Source organism: Sceloporus undulatus, chromosome 4 (assembly GCF_019175285.1).
Source record: "Sceloporus undulatus isolate JIND9_A2432 ecotype Alabama chromosome 4, SceUnd_v1.1, whole genome shotgun sequence".
Lineage (NCBI taxonomy): Eukaryota > Metazoa > Chordata > Lepidosauria > Squamata > Phrynosomatidae > Sceloporus > Sceloporus undulatus.
In genome coordinates, this window is record NC_056525.1 from 121,168,521 (window position 1) to 121,183,542 (window position 15,022).

The 15,022-nt window shown below is 42.0% G+C and overlaps 1 protein-coding gene across 2 annotated transcripts in view; it reads left to right on the forward strand.

Annotated features, from left to right (window-relative positions):
* The first annotated feature begins 978 nt into the window (after positions 1-978).
* Positions 979-15,022, forward strand: part of RGS8 (regulator of G protein signaling 8) — a 58,718-nt gene continuing 44,674 nt past the window's right edge. The window contains exon 1 of one of the 2 annotated variants that reach the window (XM_042465859.1): positions 979-1,218. In XM_042465859.1, coding sequence (XP_042321793.1) covers positions 1,108-1,218 — 111 coding nt within the window. In that variant the 5' untranslated portion in view covers positions 979-1,107. The remainder of the gene's footprint in view (positions 1,219-15,022) is intronic. The other variant, XM_042465858.1, reaches the window with a different exon arrangement.

Here is a 15,022-nt window from a genome sequence, read left to right on the forward strand (position 1 = left end):
CACATTTCTCTTCAAAATTTGTATAAGGGAACAAGTATGCATAACCTGCAGGGCTGCATGGAGTGGTGAGGAAGGGCCAGTAGATTCAGGAATGCCCAAGAGCCAACGAATGAGCAGTATGTTGACTGGAAAGAGAGAATTGCTCAGAGAGGGAGCGAGAGATGAGTTGCGGGGGGAGTGGGGAGAGCAAGCATATGTTCTGCACACAGAAGGTCCCAAGTTCATCTGTAATGACTAGGATCTCAGGTGGCAGTCAAGGCTTAAAAGGCTAGCAGAAAATCTTGGACAGCTGCTGCCAGTTGGAACAGATTGGCCAATTCCCTCCCCATTCAATTATAGTTTGGAAAAGTTACTTTTTTGGACTACAGTTCCTAGAATAGCACCTGGCTGGGATAGCTGAGGATTCCAAGAGCTGAAAAATCTGTGGTTTTTCCACATTCTGGGTTCATTACAAGACAGATTTGTTATAATAAGGCACCTGAACCTGCTCCTTACTGGACATGCTCATCTGGAAACCAATGCATCCTGGATTAATTCCCACTTATGTTTGTCAGAAAGAGCATGACATTTTTTCACCCATCAAAAGATAAGCTCACAGCCATGGGCAAATCCATCTAGAAATACGGAGGGAATTGCCTCTGTTTGTTCCTTTACCCCTTTGCTTTTGTGGTGAAGCCAAAAACAAACGCCAGCACACAGAAAGGTGAATTTCAGCTCAGCCTTTCCCTTCCACAGTTCTTATAATCCAATGATCCCAGTGGGATCAACCTCCCCCCTCCCCACTTCTTACCATTTTGCACTTGAAACAGCTGAATTTGAGGGAGTGAGCCTCAGGCAAAAGTCAGTGTGCTGGAATAATGAGAGCAAGTCAGGCTGTGAGCCTGTGCTATCTTGCCCTGTCCTTTGTGCATTTCAATTCTCGGTGCACACACATCTGAGGGAGCATCCTCACTCTGTCGCTTCTCCCTGGTCTCTCTCTCTCATTCCCCCTCCCTCCTTTTCTTCTTTCATGAGCTGCAGAGCTAAGAAGCCTGGTTCAGCAGCATGCGACCAAGGCTATTGTAGATAGAATACTGTGGTCAGGCTGGCTACTCTTCAAGCTCTCCGATGTACCAAGAGGCCACAGACTCTGTTGTTCAGCAGGGCCTCAGCGAGACGTGCCCATCCAGCACCAGCCAAACCCAAGCCGCCACGGCTGTGCGGACCACTAAGAGACAGGTAAGGTCTGGGTACATGTGGTTATGACAGTTAATGTATCTAGCACAACCTTTGTGATGGGGTGGCAGGCCCTCAGTTCTCTGATCAGACATAATCTCCTTAAGAGTGGCACTAGGGTTTTAGTAGTGGGCCTGAATGGGTGACTGGGAAGCGGAGGGGGGGCAATGAATGGTTCTTCTTCAGCTGTCACTTCCATTAAAATCACACTTGTGTATTCCTCTCAATATGTTAATTGGTCTTTAACCTCTCCAGTATGACTGAACAAAAAGGAAAGAGACTAGCTTCCAAACAAGACAGTGCTGCACTCATTCCTGTTCACACACAAACCCTCTCACACCTCTTCAGAGCTGTCAGCCAGCAGAAACTCATATTGTATGGCTTTTGCAGGAGGTATTTGTTGCAGTGAGAAGAACTGAAAGCTTTTTGATGATAGTGGTGGTGATGATGACAGTAATAGCAACAACAAATAGAAAAACAGTGACAATGAGCTCTTCTAGTGTCAAGGTGGCCTTCCTTGTATTAATTGTTTTGTTTATGTTGCTCTGGAAAGAAGATTGTTTGCTGTTTGTCATTTTTTGTATTTGACATTCTGACTATTCATGTTGTTGTGATAAACAGCAGCGATTAGCGCACGATTATAGCCTTGGCATCGTCATTTTCTTCTTTTAAATTGGAGTGAGAGGGGAGTGGGTTGCGGAATCAATAGAACTCCTCCAAGGGACAGTGAGAAAGCTTGCAAATAAAGCAGAGAAAATGCAAGCTGACTGGAGGGCGTTGGCTAAAGTGCCCAACAGGCTGCTTCTTTTTGAAGTGCCTTTATCAGTTGACAGATGTGGCAACTACATGCAAGAGGCAAAAGAAGTAACAATGAAGGTCCACTTCTTTCCTCAAAATGAGCAGTAGGGAAGAGGCTGACTAAAACAGACTAGATCCACTCCCAATCTTATGGCAGCCTATGTATCTCAGGTCCAAAACAAACTGCAGAAATAATCCAGTTTGAGACTGCTTTAACTGCCCTGGTTCAATGCTAGGGAATCCTGGGAACTGTAGTTTTGTGAGGTATTTAGCCTTCTCTGTCAGAGAGCTCTGGTGCCACAATAAGCTATAGTTACCAGGATTCCCTAGCACTGGACGTTATCAGACAAGGGAAATGGGAAGTATAATCCAATGGCAATCCGAACGCAATCATGGGGTTTAATGTTATTGCGTGATAGACTAACACACGCAATTTCGGGCAATGGGAAGTCAGTCCGAATGCAATCATGGGGTTTCACGTTATTGCGTGAGAGGTGATCTCATGAAATTTTGGGCAACAGCAAGCTATTTTTGGTCAATGGGAAGTCAGTTCAAACGCAATTCGAATTCACGTAAATTCGCTGAATTAGCAAATTCACATGAATGCGTTCTGGCCCCACTTTCTTTTCATTCGAAATTAAGAGAAATTCTTCCCATGTGATAAACTCCACTGAGCCAGGGCAGTTAAAGCAGTCTCAATCTGGATTATTTCTGCAGTGTGTTTTGCCCCTCAGTTATGTTTTCCCTTCCTTTTATATTTTTTTCCTTTTGCAGGATCCCTGTGCATGTCTTTAACTGTGGGTTACAAGCAGAATTTCAGCAGGGGAGCCATTTTCCTCACTTTTGTTTTTGTTGTTGTCTCCAAGTCATTTTTGATTTATGATGACCCTAAAGCATATCTTACCGTAGGATTTTCTTGGCATGTTTCTCCCGAGGGGGGTTTGCCATTGTCATCCTTTAAGGCTGAGAGTCTACGACTTGCCCAAGGTCACCCTTATTGGTTTCCATGTCCAAGTGGGAATTGAACCCTGATCTCCAGAGCTATAATCCAATGTTCAAACTAGTACACCACAATAGCTTGTGTCTAGGCATTGGGAAAAGCTTAACCTGGTGAAATTCTGTTTGTTGTGCAACTGTTAAAGCCATAGGTGTCTTATCAGGCAAAAAAGAAAAACATAGAAAAGTTAACAGTCCTTCTACAGCGCTGTGTAAATTTACAGCGCTTCATAAATAAAGATTAATAATAATAATAATAATAATAATAATAATAATAATAATAATAATAACTCTCATATTTGTGATCCCAGTTCTTTTGTAACTCCTTCTCTGAAAACAACAACAACAACAACAACGACTTTATCATGCAAGGAAAAGTGGGGGTTTAAACAGACATTAGCCTGTGAAAATTGCATGACTGCGGTTAAGATTTTCACACGACGTCATGTTTAAAAAGGATTTATCCCAGTAATAAACAGGTAATAACCAACAACAAATCATTCACAGAGTATCCCTGTAAATGATTTGTTGCTGGTTATTACCTGTTTATTGCCAGGATAAGTCCTCTTTAATCATGATGCATGTGAAAATGCTCACTGTGATCACGTGATTTTCACAGGCTAATGCCCATTAAAACTCCCACTCCCCCCCAATTTGCCCTGTTTGATAAAATCCATACTCTCTTCGGAAAGAGAGCTTACAGATACAGTAAAGAGCACAGGTGAAGGAATGTGAAGCATTGGGTTCTCACCCTATTTTCCTGTTTTGGCAGTTTCCCTTGTTTGAAACTTCAACTAAAAAGTTGAAATGTGTCTCTGGAGGGTAAGGCTAGATATTAAGGAAAATGCAATTAACACATGTGCTAAGCAAATTGTCTACCTTGGCCTCATTAAGAGCATTAAAAGCTTTATCTGGTATTTTTCTTCTCACACTTTTGTCTTTGGCCTGATCCTCCTCTGGGAAATGAGACTGAAGAGCTTCTCTGAAATTGAAATTGGAAAAAAAAAAAAAAAACCACACCATTGAGACAGAGCAAGAGTGCGAACCACCTCTCCTTTCTACACATGTTGTTGGAATGCAGTTCCCACCAGCCCTGAGCAGTACAGCCAGTGGTGAGGAATGCTAGGAACTGCAGTCAGTCAACATACTCCATGATCCTGACCATGGATGTGGAGTGACCAAGAAAGCCAATCCAGGCCAGTGTGGTACAGATAAGGTCTAGGGCTTTAAAGCTCCTGGTTGGTTGGCTTCTTAATGGCTTCTGCTGAGTTCCAGCAGACAAAGGAAATGGGCTGCAAATCCTTGCCATGTTGCTGCTTTGAGGGAACAGCTAAAGCCACCTATGACTGACAGACAAAATCCCAAGGCTTTGGGCTGGAAGAGCCCACAGTCAAAGGACTTTATCACAAGGGGAAAATTGGGGGTTTAAACTGTTGCTCCATTATGCAACGTAAGTTTGCAATATCATCTCTATTGTGTCTTTCCATCCTGAACTTGGAAAGCTAACATTTATTGATCCAGATATGGAAAAAGTAAGTATTATAAAATTTTGAGCATCACTTTGCTTTTGGGAGAGATTAATTTAATGATCCAGTGGTCACTTTCTTGGGGATTGAGCATTTCCAATCTGTGGGCCACTGTTTTGTTTTCCACATTTGTTTAGTTAGAATTTGAGTGGATTCTGCCCCTGTTGATTGAAAGAGATGAATTGGTAAGCCATCAGTTCCTGGTGATTTATTTCTCCCAAGTGCTTTGAGTGCATTTTCTACTTCATTTTCTAAAATTGTGGGTTCATCTTCAAGTGGTTCTTGAAGAAGGAATCTGCCACCCTATCATCTTTTTAAAAATAGTTTTTCAGTGTATTGTTTCCATTGTCATTTTATTCTTGATCATGTGTAGTGTGTCCCTTGCCGGTCATAGAGCATCCCTTCTCTTGGTTTAAATTTCTCTTTGATTTCTTGGATCTTGTGGAAGAGGTATTTTGTTCTACCTTTTTGTTGTCATGTTCTATTTCTCTGCCAAAACTGTTATAGTAGTTTTCTTTGTCTTTGTGCACAAGGCATTCAGCAGTTGCATTCAGGGTTCAGATGCTATTTCTGTCTCTTTTTACTTTTGCTTCTTGTCTAGCCTTAACTGCTTGAAGAGTTTCATTTTTTTATCCATTGAGGCATCTCTTCCTTTTTGGTTGTGGATAGTGCTTTTTTGAATTTTCCCCTCACAATGTCCATAGCTCCTGGTCAGTTAGGCTTAATAGTGCAAAACATATATATATATATATATATATATATATATATATATATATATTGCATTACCATTCGATTCTACAGGAATGTTTTTCAGATTGTGTTTTGGCACAGTTATTGATTTAGTGTTCTTTTTTAGTGTTACTCTAATTTTTGATAGTATTAGTTCATGGTCTGTGCCACAGTCTCTTCCTGGTATTGTTTTTGAAGAAATGATGGAGCTTTTCTACCTTCTGCTTCCAATTGCATAGTCTATTTGATTTTTATATTGGCCATCAGGTGATGTCTATTCATACAATCACCTCTTTGGTTGCATGAAGAATGTGTTTGCAGTTAACAAATTTTTTGCTTCAGAAAATTTTATCACTTATTCTTTTGCTTCATTTCTTGATCCTAGGCCAAATTCTCCTCCAACGTTCTGGTCTCTTTCCTGCATTTGCATTCCAATAGCCCATGATTGCCAACATGTCCTGTTTTGGTGTGTGATCAATTTCTTCTAGAACTCCAGCACAGAGCTGTTTCCTTTTCTGGTACAGTACCAAAGCAGTTTATTTACCCAAAGAACACAGCTTTATGTATTTTTTTAAAGGCAGAAAGGGGAATGGCCTGGTTACTTGCTTTTCATTTCTAGCTATCCTACCTATGACATTATCTACACATCCCATTTGTTTGTTTTTCAGTCAGAAAAGGATTGTGGCTTGCAGACATTCCAGTAGGCAATGGGTTTAAGATTTTTTTTTGTTCTCTAGTATACAACCTCCAATTTAAGACCTTTCATAGGTTTCACAACAAGCTCGCCTTTTTCTCCCAAGGAGGTTGCATTTCAGACATTGATGTATTGACAGTAGCAGCAGCAGCAGCAGCAGCAGCAAAAAGAATGTATCTGAAAGCTACAGAGAGAAGCCAATATTGTGCTCAACTGCTCATCTGTCTCAATCTTTATGCTACAGTCTCTTTATTCTGCTCACACTCCTTTGCCGAAAATCAATATACTTATCCTCATGAAGCTCTGTGACTCTTCTTGAATGGGGCCCTCCCAAAGTGTAATTATCCAAGCGGAATTCACTCAAAGAGCAGAGCACAATTTTTAGCATTCCCATTTGTCATCTGTCTGCACTGCCTCTGCTATCTGGGGGAGGCAGGGAATTTAAGATTCTGGTTTTGCTGTGTATGTAAACTGCAGGAACTCTGAGTGATTGTGTACAAAGAGAGAAGCCAGGAGGAGCCCTTTAGTGACTTTAGATATCAGTTCTGCTTCAGTGCTGAAGAGCGCATAGCTCAGAATTCAGAGGCGTCACCAGGAGACATGATTTAACACCGAAAGACAGGAAGAATTAAAAATAGCAGACCATATCCATGTCCTCTGGAACATGCATCTGCCCAGAGTTACGTATAGTCTGCCACTGTTTGAACACTTGTAGCCTCATCCAACCTAGGGTTACCAGAGACTGAAACAGAGCTCCTCTTGAGAAAAAGATTCACCTCGTAGGTGAAGGATGAGAAGACAAGGATGGGCTGTCAAAACCCCCAGTTAATTTGGGATAATCAATGTCAGATTTCCCCCCCCAAGTTTTTCTAAAAGAGTCAGATTCTTGGATGTGTGAATGCAAACAGAGCCGAGATAAGTCAGAGTAAAACTCTGCATGCCTTGAAGTGTTTCGAATTTGCATCATTGACTCCATCTTTATTCAAGTGCTGACACATGTGAGTAACCAAACTGACAGAGATGTGCATAGATGCAGTCCATAATGTGAATAAGAAACCCGGAATGTGTGCTTGAGATTATTCGCATAGCTGCGCTAAAAGCAACAATGTGTGAATGACCCTTGGGAGTACCATCTGACATGTTGTGTCCTCTAGGTGGCTGGAGGCTTGAAGGCTTCTTTAGCTAGAGCTCATTGGTGGCAGTGACCAGTCTGAATTTACATCAGACTACCAGTTCAGGTGATGCTATGACTATGGGTTGAAATCATAATACCTGGGGCTTTTCATCTGTGACTATCCATAAAAGTGGTGTCATGCACCAAGATCTGATCCAAGCACCATATCAGGATTGCCTGTGTTCTAAGAAAGAAGAAGTGTGACAAAGGAAGGGGAATGCAGATGAAAAGGAAGAAGAGTAGAACACAGAGAGAAAGAGCTGAAATGGAAGAAACCCTACTTCGCTCTAAGAGGGTGGGGAAAGCATCCCCCAAATAGCTAGGACTGGATGGATGCGGAGGAAAGCAGATTGCTGAGTACCAAATCCGCCTCCCTCTCCCCCCCCCCCCCCAGCTCTCCTTTGAATCTCACTGGCAGTCTCATTCCAGTGCAGCATGTATTTATGATTTGTGCGTTTGGTTGTTTACTAGGTCATGCGGAAATTATTTTAAAATGATTTCTTAAAGAGATTTAAAATTTTTGTTGGATGGCATTCAAGCCTAATACTAAAATGATTGTTTTAATAAAAGCTATTAAACGAGGCTGGCTTCACGGAAATTGCTAGAAAAACTAAACAAACAACCCTCAGACAGAACTGGAGCCATCTGAGTAGGAATTTTCCATAAACCTCTTCTCTTGCCTCAAAAGAGGCTTTCTAAAATATTGGACCTTGTGAAATCTAATTCTCTTTATTGTCCATTTAATTACATTTGTCCCAGTGCTTGTGTCAACACACATGCCTCATTTTGCCCCTGTCTTAATACAACCCTGGGCTGGGAAAACAGAGCAGGGCAAATACTTCTCTATCATCATTCTTGGTCTTCCTAGTAAGCAGTGATCTTCAGTTACATCTATGGACAGGATGAGTAGATATGCTATTGCCATATTTCAGATCCATTGACATGATTTAAGTTACCTTGTTGAGTTACCATATGAAATTTGAGGAGCCCTTTTGCAAATTTTCACCCCTACAACTCTCCCAATTTAGTGTGGACAGTCCCAACATGGTGTAGTGGTTTGAGTGTTGGACTAGGACTCTGGAGACCAGGGTTCAAATCCCGACTTGGCTGTGTAAATCCACTGGGTGACCTTGGGCAAGTCACACTCTCTCAGTCTCGGAGGATGGCCATGGCAAAGCCCCTCTGAAGAAACTTGCCAAGAAACCCCCATGATGAGTTTGCCTTAGAGTCACAATAAATCAAAATGATTTGAAGGCACACAACTATAACAACAACAAAGTCCCAATTAATCCCTTTTCATCCCACTTTTCCAGCTGCTTTTACAATGTCCCAGTTTTTCTCTCCATCTCCTCCTTTGTCCTCAGTTTACTTCAGTTGCCATAAACAGTCATTTAAACTTAATTAACTCAGCTGGGGAAGAGGAGAGGAAAGTGCTGAATCTTGACCTTCCCAGGGCAAAAGGAAACTTTTGTAGCCTCTCTTATCTCATGTGTTGGCTCCTCATTAAATAATTTTGCCATTTTGACTATACTCTAATGCTTGGCCAAGCCCTAGTAGTGCAGTGGTTAAATGCCTGTACTACAGCCACTCACTCACAAACCACAAGGCTGTGAGTTCAATACCAGTCAAGGGCTTAAGGTCAACTCAGCCTGGCATCCTTCTCAGGTCACTAAATTAAGTACGTACCCAGCTTGTTGGGGGCAATTAGTTTATACTTTGTAAACTGCTTAGGGAGTGCTTAATAAGCGGTATAGAAATGTACATCCTATTGCTCTTGGACACATGCCCTGGTTTACATCTGTGAAATGTTGGAGGGTATGATTTCACTATGGCTTCTCAGGCTTATTAACTGAAGCACAAACACAGGCTTGCTATTTGGAATTATACATTTTTTGAATATTTTCTAACCCTGGATGCTTGAATCCGTGGATAAAAAAATTCCATGGATAAGGAGGGCTCATTGTAACCAGAAGATATGGTGTTTATATGACAGAAGAAAAAGGTCCATTTTATTTTGATGAAAATGTTAAAGTTAGCTAAATGGAAAGGATTTTCCTCACCCAAACTCCACCTGTCTTTTCCACAGCATCTTCCCTCCCCTGCCTCCACACTTCAGTTGCATTTTGGTGAGAAGAAAGGATAGCTAGCCAACAAATAACCATCTAGGGCCCAAAGCATGATATCCCATCAGATCCTAGAAACTAAGAAGCATCAGCTCTGGTTAGTACTAGGATGGGAGACTGCCAATGAATACCAGGTGCACTAGGCTATATTCCAGAGGAACAAACTGGCAAACACACTTCTGCCTAAGAAAACCCTATGAAATTCATGGGGGTCATGATAACAGTGACAAATTGACAGGCAATTTGAAGGTACATACACACTCAGTCTGCATAACATTTAAAGACTTTGAGGAAGAAAGTTCAGAGTGGGGGGAATTATTATTATAATTGTTATTACATAAAATATAAAGATAACATTTAAAAACAATTTATAAAGTAAAAAAAACAGTAAAAATATTTTTTTAAAAAAAAAATTTATGTGCAAACCTTAAAATCTGAATCATAAGCATTTAAAAGCCCAACCTTCATCAATTTGAAAAGCCTGCACAAAAATTTATCTGCCACCAAAATGAGAGCATGGGCCATCCTGTACTTTCTGGGGAGGGAGGTCCAAAGCCTGGGAGCAGCCACCAAGGAGGCCCTGTCCCTTATTCCTACCAAACAATCCTGAGAGAATAGTGGGGCAGACAAAAGAGCCCTCTAGTGAGCTCATGAAGGGAGATACGGTCCTTCAAATAACTTGAATCCAGGTCATATAGGGCTTTGTCAAAGCACTTTGAATTGTGCCATCAAACAGACCAGCAGCCACTGGAGCTGCTGCATCAAGAGAGTTGTAAGCAGTGGAGATGTCCAGCAAAATGAATAGGGACACACTCCTCCTGTCCAGTTGCCTGTGTGGGAACTGTACCAGGTCTAGCCAGGAGAAGGACCCTCCTTCCAGTCCATCTGCCATGGCCCTGGCCTCAGAGGGAGAGAAGAACCAACCACTGGACTTGATCCTCTTCCCCACTGCCATTCCTTTCTCCTTTTGTGTCATGCCTTTTTTTAGATTGTAAGCCCGGGGGCAGGGAAATGTCTAATTAACAATTTGTAAGCCACTCTGGCAGAAGAGTGGAGCATAAAAACTCTGAATGAATAAATGTATCATTCACCAAGGCAACCAAAGCTGTTTCTGTCCCATAACCAGGTCTGAAACCAGAAATGGATCATCCACAAACCTCTGAGATTGAGAAGCCACAACACACTCTAGTACCTTGCCCCAAAAGGGAAGGTTGGGGACTGGTCTATAGTTATCTAGGGTAGTAGGATCCACGAAAGGTTTTTTCAGATGAGGTCTTACCACAACGATGTTTGAATGTTCAGACCTTGCCTTGTTGTAAGGAGGCATTAATCACTTCCCTTATCCACTCAGGCAGTCCTCCTCCAATCTGTTTAGTTAGCCAGGAAGGGCAAAGGTCTACTCCCACCTCTCCAAGGATCTTGTCCACATCCTCAGGCTGCACAAATTGAAAAGTATCCATCAACTCTTGACAAGCATAGGCCAAGGTTACATCCACTGGAACTGCATCAACTCTGGTGTCTGTCAGATCCAAGTGATTTTGACTGCAAAGTGGTGGGCAATTCTTCACAGTGAGCTGTTGAGTTGCTTACATTCTACTCTGAACCAGATAACAAATCCCATACCAGTCAAAAAGCTCTCCTGAATGGTTCTATGCAGGGGTAAAGGTGTTAGCCAGAAAAGCCTTTATTGCTACCTTTATTGCCCCACCGCAGGCCTTCAGATAGATTTTAGTATGTGTTTGGTTTGACTCACTATGAATTTTATGTCACTGTCACTCTAGTCACCATCTCATTTGTTTAATTGCTGCCAACTTCTTAGGAAACCAAGAGGCTGGTTTAGCTCCTCTTCATGAGACGTGGTGCTAAGGAGCTATCATGTCTACCGCTCTCATCATTTCCCCATTCCAGAGTCAACCAAGACTTTGCAGGATCATCTGCCAAGGCACCAGGAAACTTCCCAAGAGCCATCAAGAATCTATCCAGATCCACAAGTCTTCTGGGATGGACCACCTTAATAGATCCCCTATCCCCCGCAGAGGGTCTGAGTACCAGCAAGCCTAAACCTGAACAAGAATTGAACTGTTCATGACAACAGAACAGTAGAAAGCTCCTCCATTCCTAGACCACCAGCATCCGCTCCTGAACAGAAAACAAGGTCTAGACTCTAGAATGTGCCCAGCAGCATGAATGGGGCCAAATACCAACTGGGACAGACCTATTGTTGCCATGGGTGATATGAAATCGTGAGCCACTTCTGATCAGATAGCCTCAGCATAGATTTTGAAGTCCCCTGCAGAGATTCCAATATCAGTCCGGCTAGCTCAAGAGGGGAGACTGTTGAACAGCAGGGTGGGAAGTACACCAGCAAAATCCCTATTCTGTCCCAGCCACCCACCTTTAAACAAACACACTCAAATCCTGCAGACTGAGGGATAGAGCACCTGGTCAGGGGGATGTCATCCCAATAGACTACTGTAACTCCAGTTCCATGCGCCCTAGGTCTCACCTGCTGCTACACAGAGAATCGTGGTGGGAAATGTGAGAGAGATTAACAAGCCCCACACTTCATCCAACCAGGTCTCTCTAATACAGTGGTCCTCAAACTTTTTCCAGCTACTGCTCCCTTTCTTCTTGGGTGACAAGAGGGGTGACTAGCATCCCTCTCCCATGAGTATTTTTTGATATCAAGCCTACAATTCTACTTCAAATTCAAAACAACCAATTTCAGTTCCTGTTGCCTTTGCACCTGGTCACCTTGGGAACAGCAACCAAGCAGCTGGCTGAGCAACAAAGTATGATGGCTGTGTTGTTGGTTGAAACACATGAGATGAGGTTGAGAATGGGGTTGTGTGGAGCGAGAGGAACTGGCAAAGTAGACAATGTCATATTGGGGGGGGGGAGTGCAGCAGGACAATGGGTATGTCTGAGACCCTCTGTATGGCAGAAAGTCTAGGACTAGTAAAGGTGGAGGATATATTTCATATACTGTATGTTTGGGATGATCCTGCACATTTCATATATGCTTAGGATCCTGAAGTTTTAATGTACTATATATATATAAAAATAACTATAAAGCTGAAGCTCAACTATATACCACATCAAAAGGTTCAGCAGAAAGTTAGAACAGGTGCTTGCCAAATCTTCTTACCCGGTTTTGAAAGAAGAGAGAGGGCAAATTTTTTCAATTTTCATTTCAGATACAAATTGCTAGGCATATAAATGGCTAGGAGTACTGAATTCTTTTCCTTGAATGTTGAGTTACTGGGAAAAGTGGTACTTAAAGCTGTGACAAACAGTACTGCTTGACAATGTTTATCATATTGGAGGCAAAGAAGGTTATGATGATGTCTTCTGGCAAATCCTCTTGTGTTGGATTGAACGTATGACACAAACTATTTAAAGATTCTTCATCAGTTAGAATTGGAAAGAGCAAAATTAAGACTCTTATTTCCACTAGGATGGAAAAAGCAAATCTAATACAGAAAATCTGGTGCCATTAATGGATGTGAAAGAAGCAATTGCTTTGTTTTGCAGCAAAACCAACTTTAACTGGGGGGTGAAAACTGGCATTATATTTCTAGAGTGCCAAAGTACTGACAATACCATCACTATCCGTACAACACACACTTCTTTTTCTAGTCCTGGGATTACCACATGACAAGCCAGTTCTGCAGGTACCTATTGATGGCATCCAGCATGGTTTCTCCAAGTTATCTCACTTGGGATATTTTCATACAGGGAAAAAGGCTGGGAGTAAAAGGCATACTACTGGCAAAGTTGCACGATTGCATTGAAGGATCAGCACCATGTGTCTGAAAATCGTCAGCGTGATCACGCAACTTTGCCAGGGGTATGTCTTTTATTTCCAGGTATGAAAATCTCTCTGGGGAGGCTGGGGAGGTGCCAACCCACAGTCTGGATTGGACTCAGAGTGGATGAAGGCCAAGATGCTTAAGTTGAATTCTGTCATGTTGGTGATGCACTGTGAGCAACTAGTTCAAGAATCCAAGAAGCCGGTGTATAGTAGGTTTTCAATGAGGTCACACTAACTATGAAAGAACAAGTGCCCTGCTTGTGCATACACTTGGATCAAGCATTGTCCCAGAGGCTCAGGTGGTCTGAAAAACATTTACCAACTTTGGTTGGACTGGCAGTTGCATTTTCCTTAGACAAAGATAGTCTGGCTATGGTGACTCTCGTAATCTCTGTGCTTAGTTGCTGTAATGCATTATGAATGAGGCTGCCCACAACCAGAGCTTGGGAAAGTTATTTGGAGTGTGTGTGTGTGTGTACCTTCAAGTTGCCTCTCAATTTATGGTAATGCCATGAATTTCATATGGTTTTATTAGGCAAGGAATACTCAGAGGTGGTTTTGCCAGTCCCTTCCTCTGAAACATAGCCTACACTTTTAGATTATCCTGCTATAGATGATGGTTTCAGGATCTTTCAGCATTTTGATTGCCCTCCTCTGAGCATGTTTCAGCTTATCAGTACTCTTCTTGAACTGTAGTGCCCAGACTTGGACACAGTCATCACAGTTTCCAACTGTTTTGTTTTGGCACTGAGAGTCTGATTAGTACTCTGACATTCCACTTTTTCAGATGCTTTTAAAATGCTTTTATCATGCTATTTGAAATAATGTCCTCTTCGATTAAAAGATTGTCAACAGCTCCAGCACCTTTCATGGCAGATCAATTAATTCTAAAACTCCAGAAGTCCTGAAAGGATTGAAGACCTCTTGCAACAATTGAAAAGTTGAGACAGAATGCATAAGCCACCCCATGCTTCTGCTGCTGACCAATGTGTGTCTATGGCCTGTTACAGACTGCCAAAATAAAGCTGCTTTGGGTCTCTTTGGAGGTATGCTATTTAAATGATGCATGGGTCCTAAGGGTCCGGAGGTCGCACCAAAGCCACACTCCATTCCTAAGCACTGGAGTGCAGCATTGGTACAGCTTCCGGATTCTTAGGATGCATGCATAAATTAAACAGCATACCTCCAAAGAGACCCGAAGCAGCTTTATTTTGACAGTCTGTAACAGGCCTATGTGTGCCTTCAAGTAAATTGCTATCTTATGATGACCCCATGAATTTCATGGGGTTTTCTTAGACAAGGAGTACTCAGAGGTGGTTTTGGCAGGCTCTTCCTTTGAAATATAACCTATACTTTTGGATTACAACTGCAATAATTCCTCAGATAATGTGGCCAGTGGCCATACTGGTAGAGTGGTTCTGGGAGTTGTCATTTGAGTTATCACTTCCAAAAATTCTGCCCACAAAGATTGACCAGAAACTTCAACTAGTGCAAAATTGGGCAGCAAGAATTGTTCATCCAGTTCCTAGATTCTAGGTATAAACTACATTGCACCAAACCCTTTGAATTAGATTATTTACCTGTTTGCTTCTGAGTCCAGTCTGAAGTCTAGTGCTTACTTTTGAAATGTTAAATAGCTCATAACCCAAAGAGCTTAAGGAGCACCATCTTCATTCTACTTTGCCCAGGAATAATGAAATAAAATCATTTTGTACACAAACAAACCTGAGACTTTCAGAGACTTTTTTTTCTAGTCTGGAGGGATTCTAATTTGCACTTATAGCCAAACATGGAGGTATGATATGTATGTGTGTGTGTGTGTGTGTGTGCGCGCGCACGCGCACCTCCAAATCAAATGTTTTTTAATTTTGGAATACCTGTAAATACACACATATACACACACACACTACACAACATACCATAGTATGTACCATATTTCTGAGGATAGAGAGA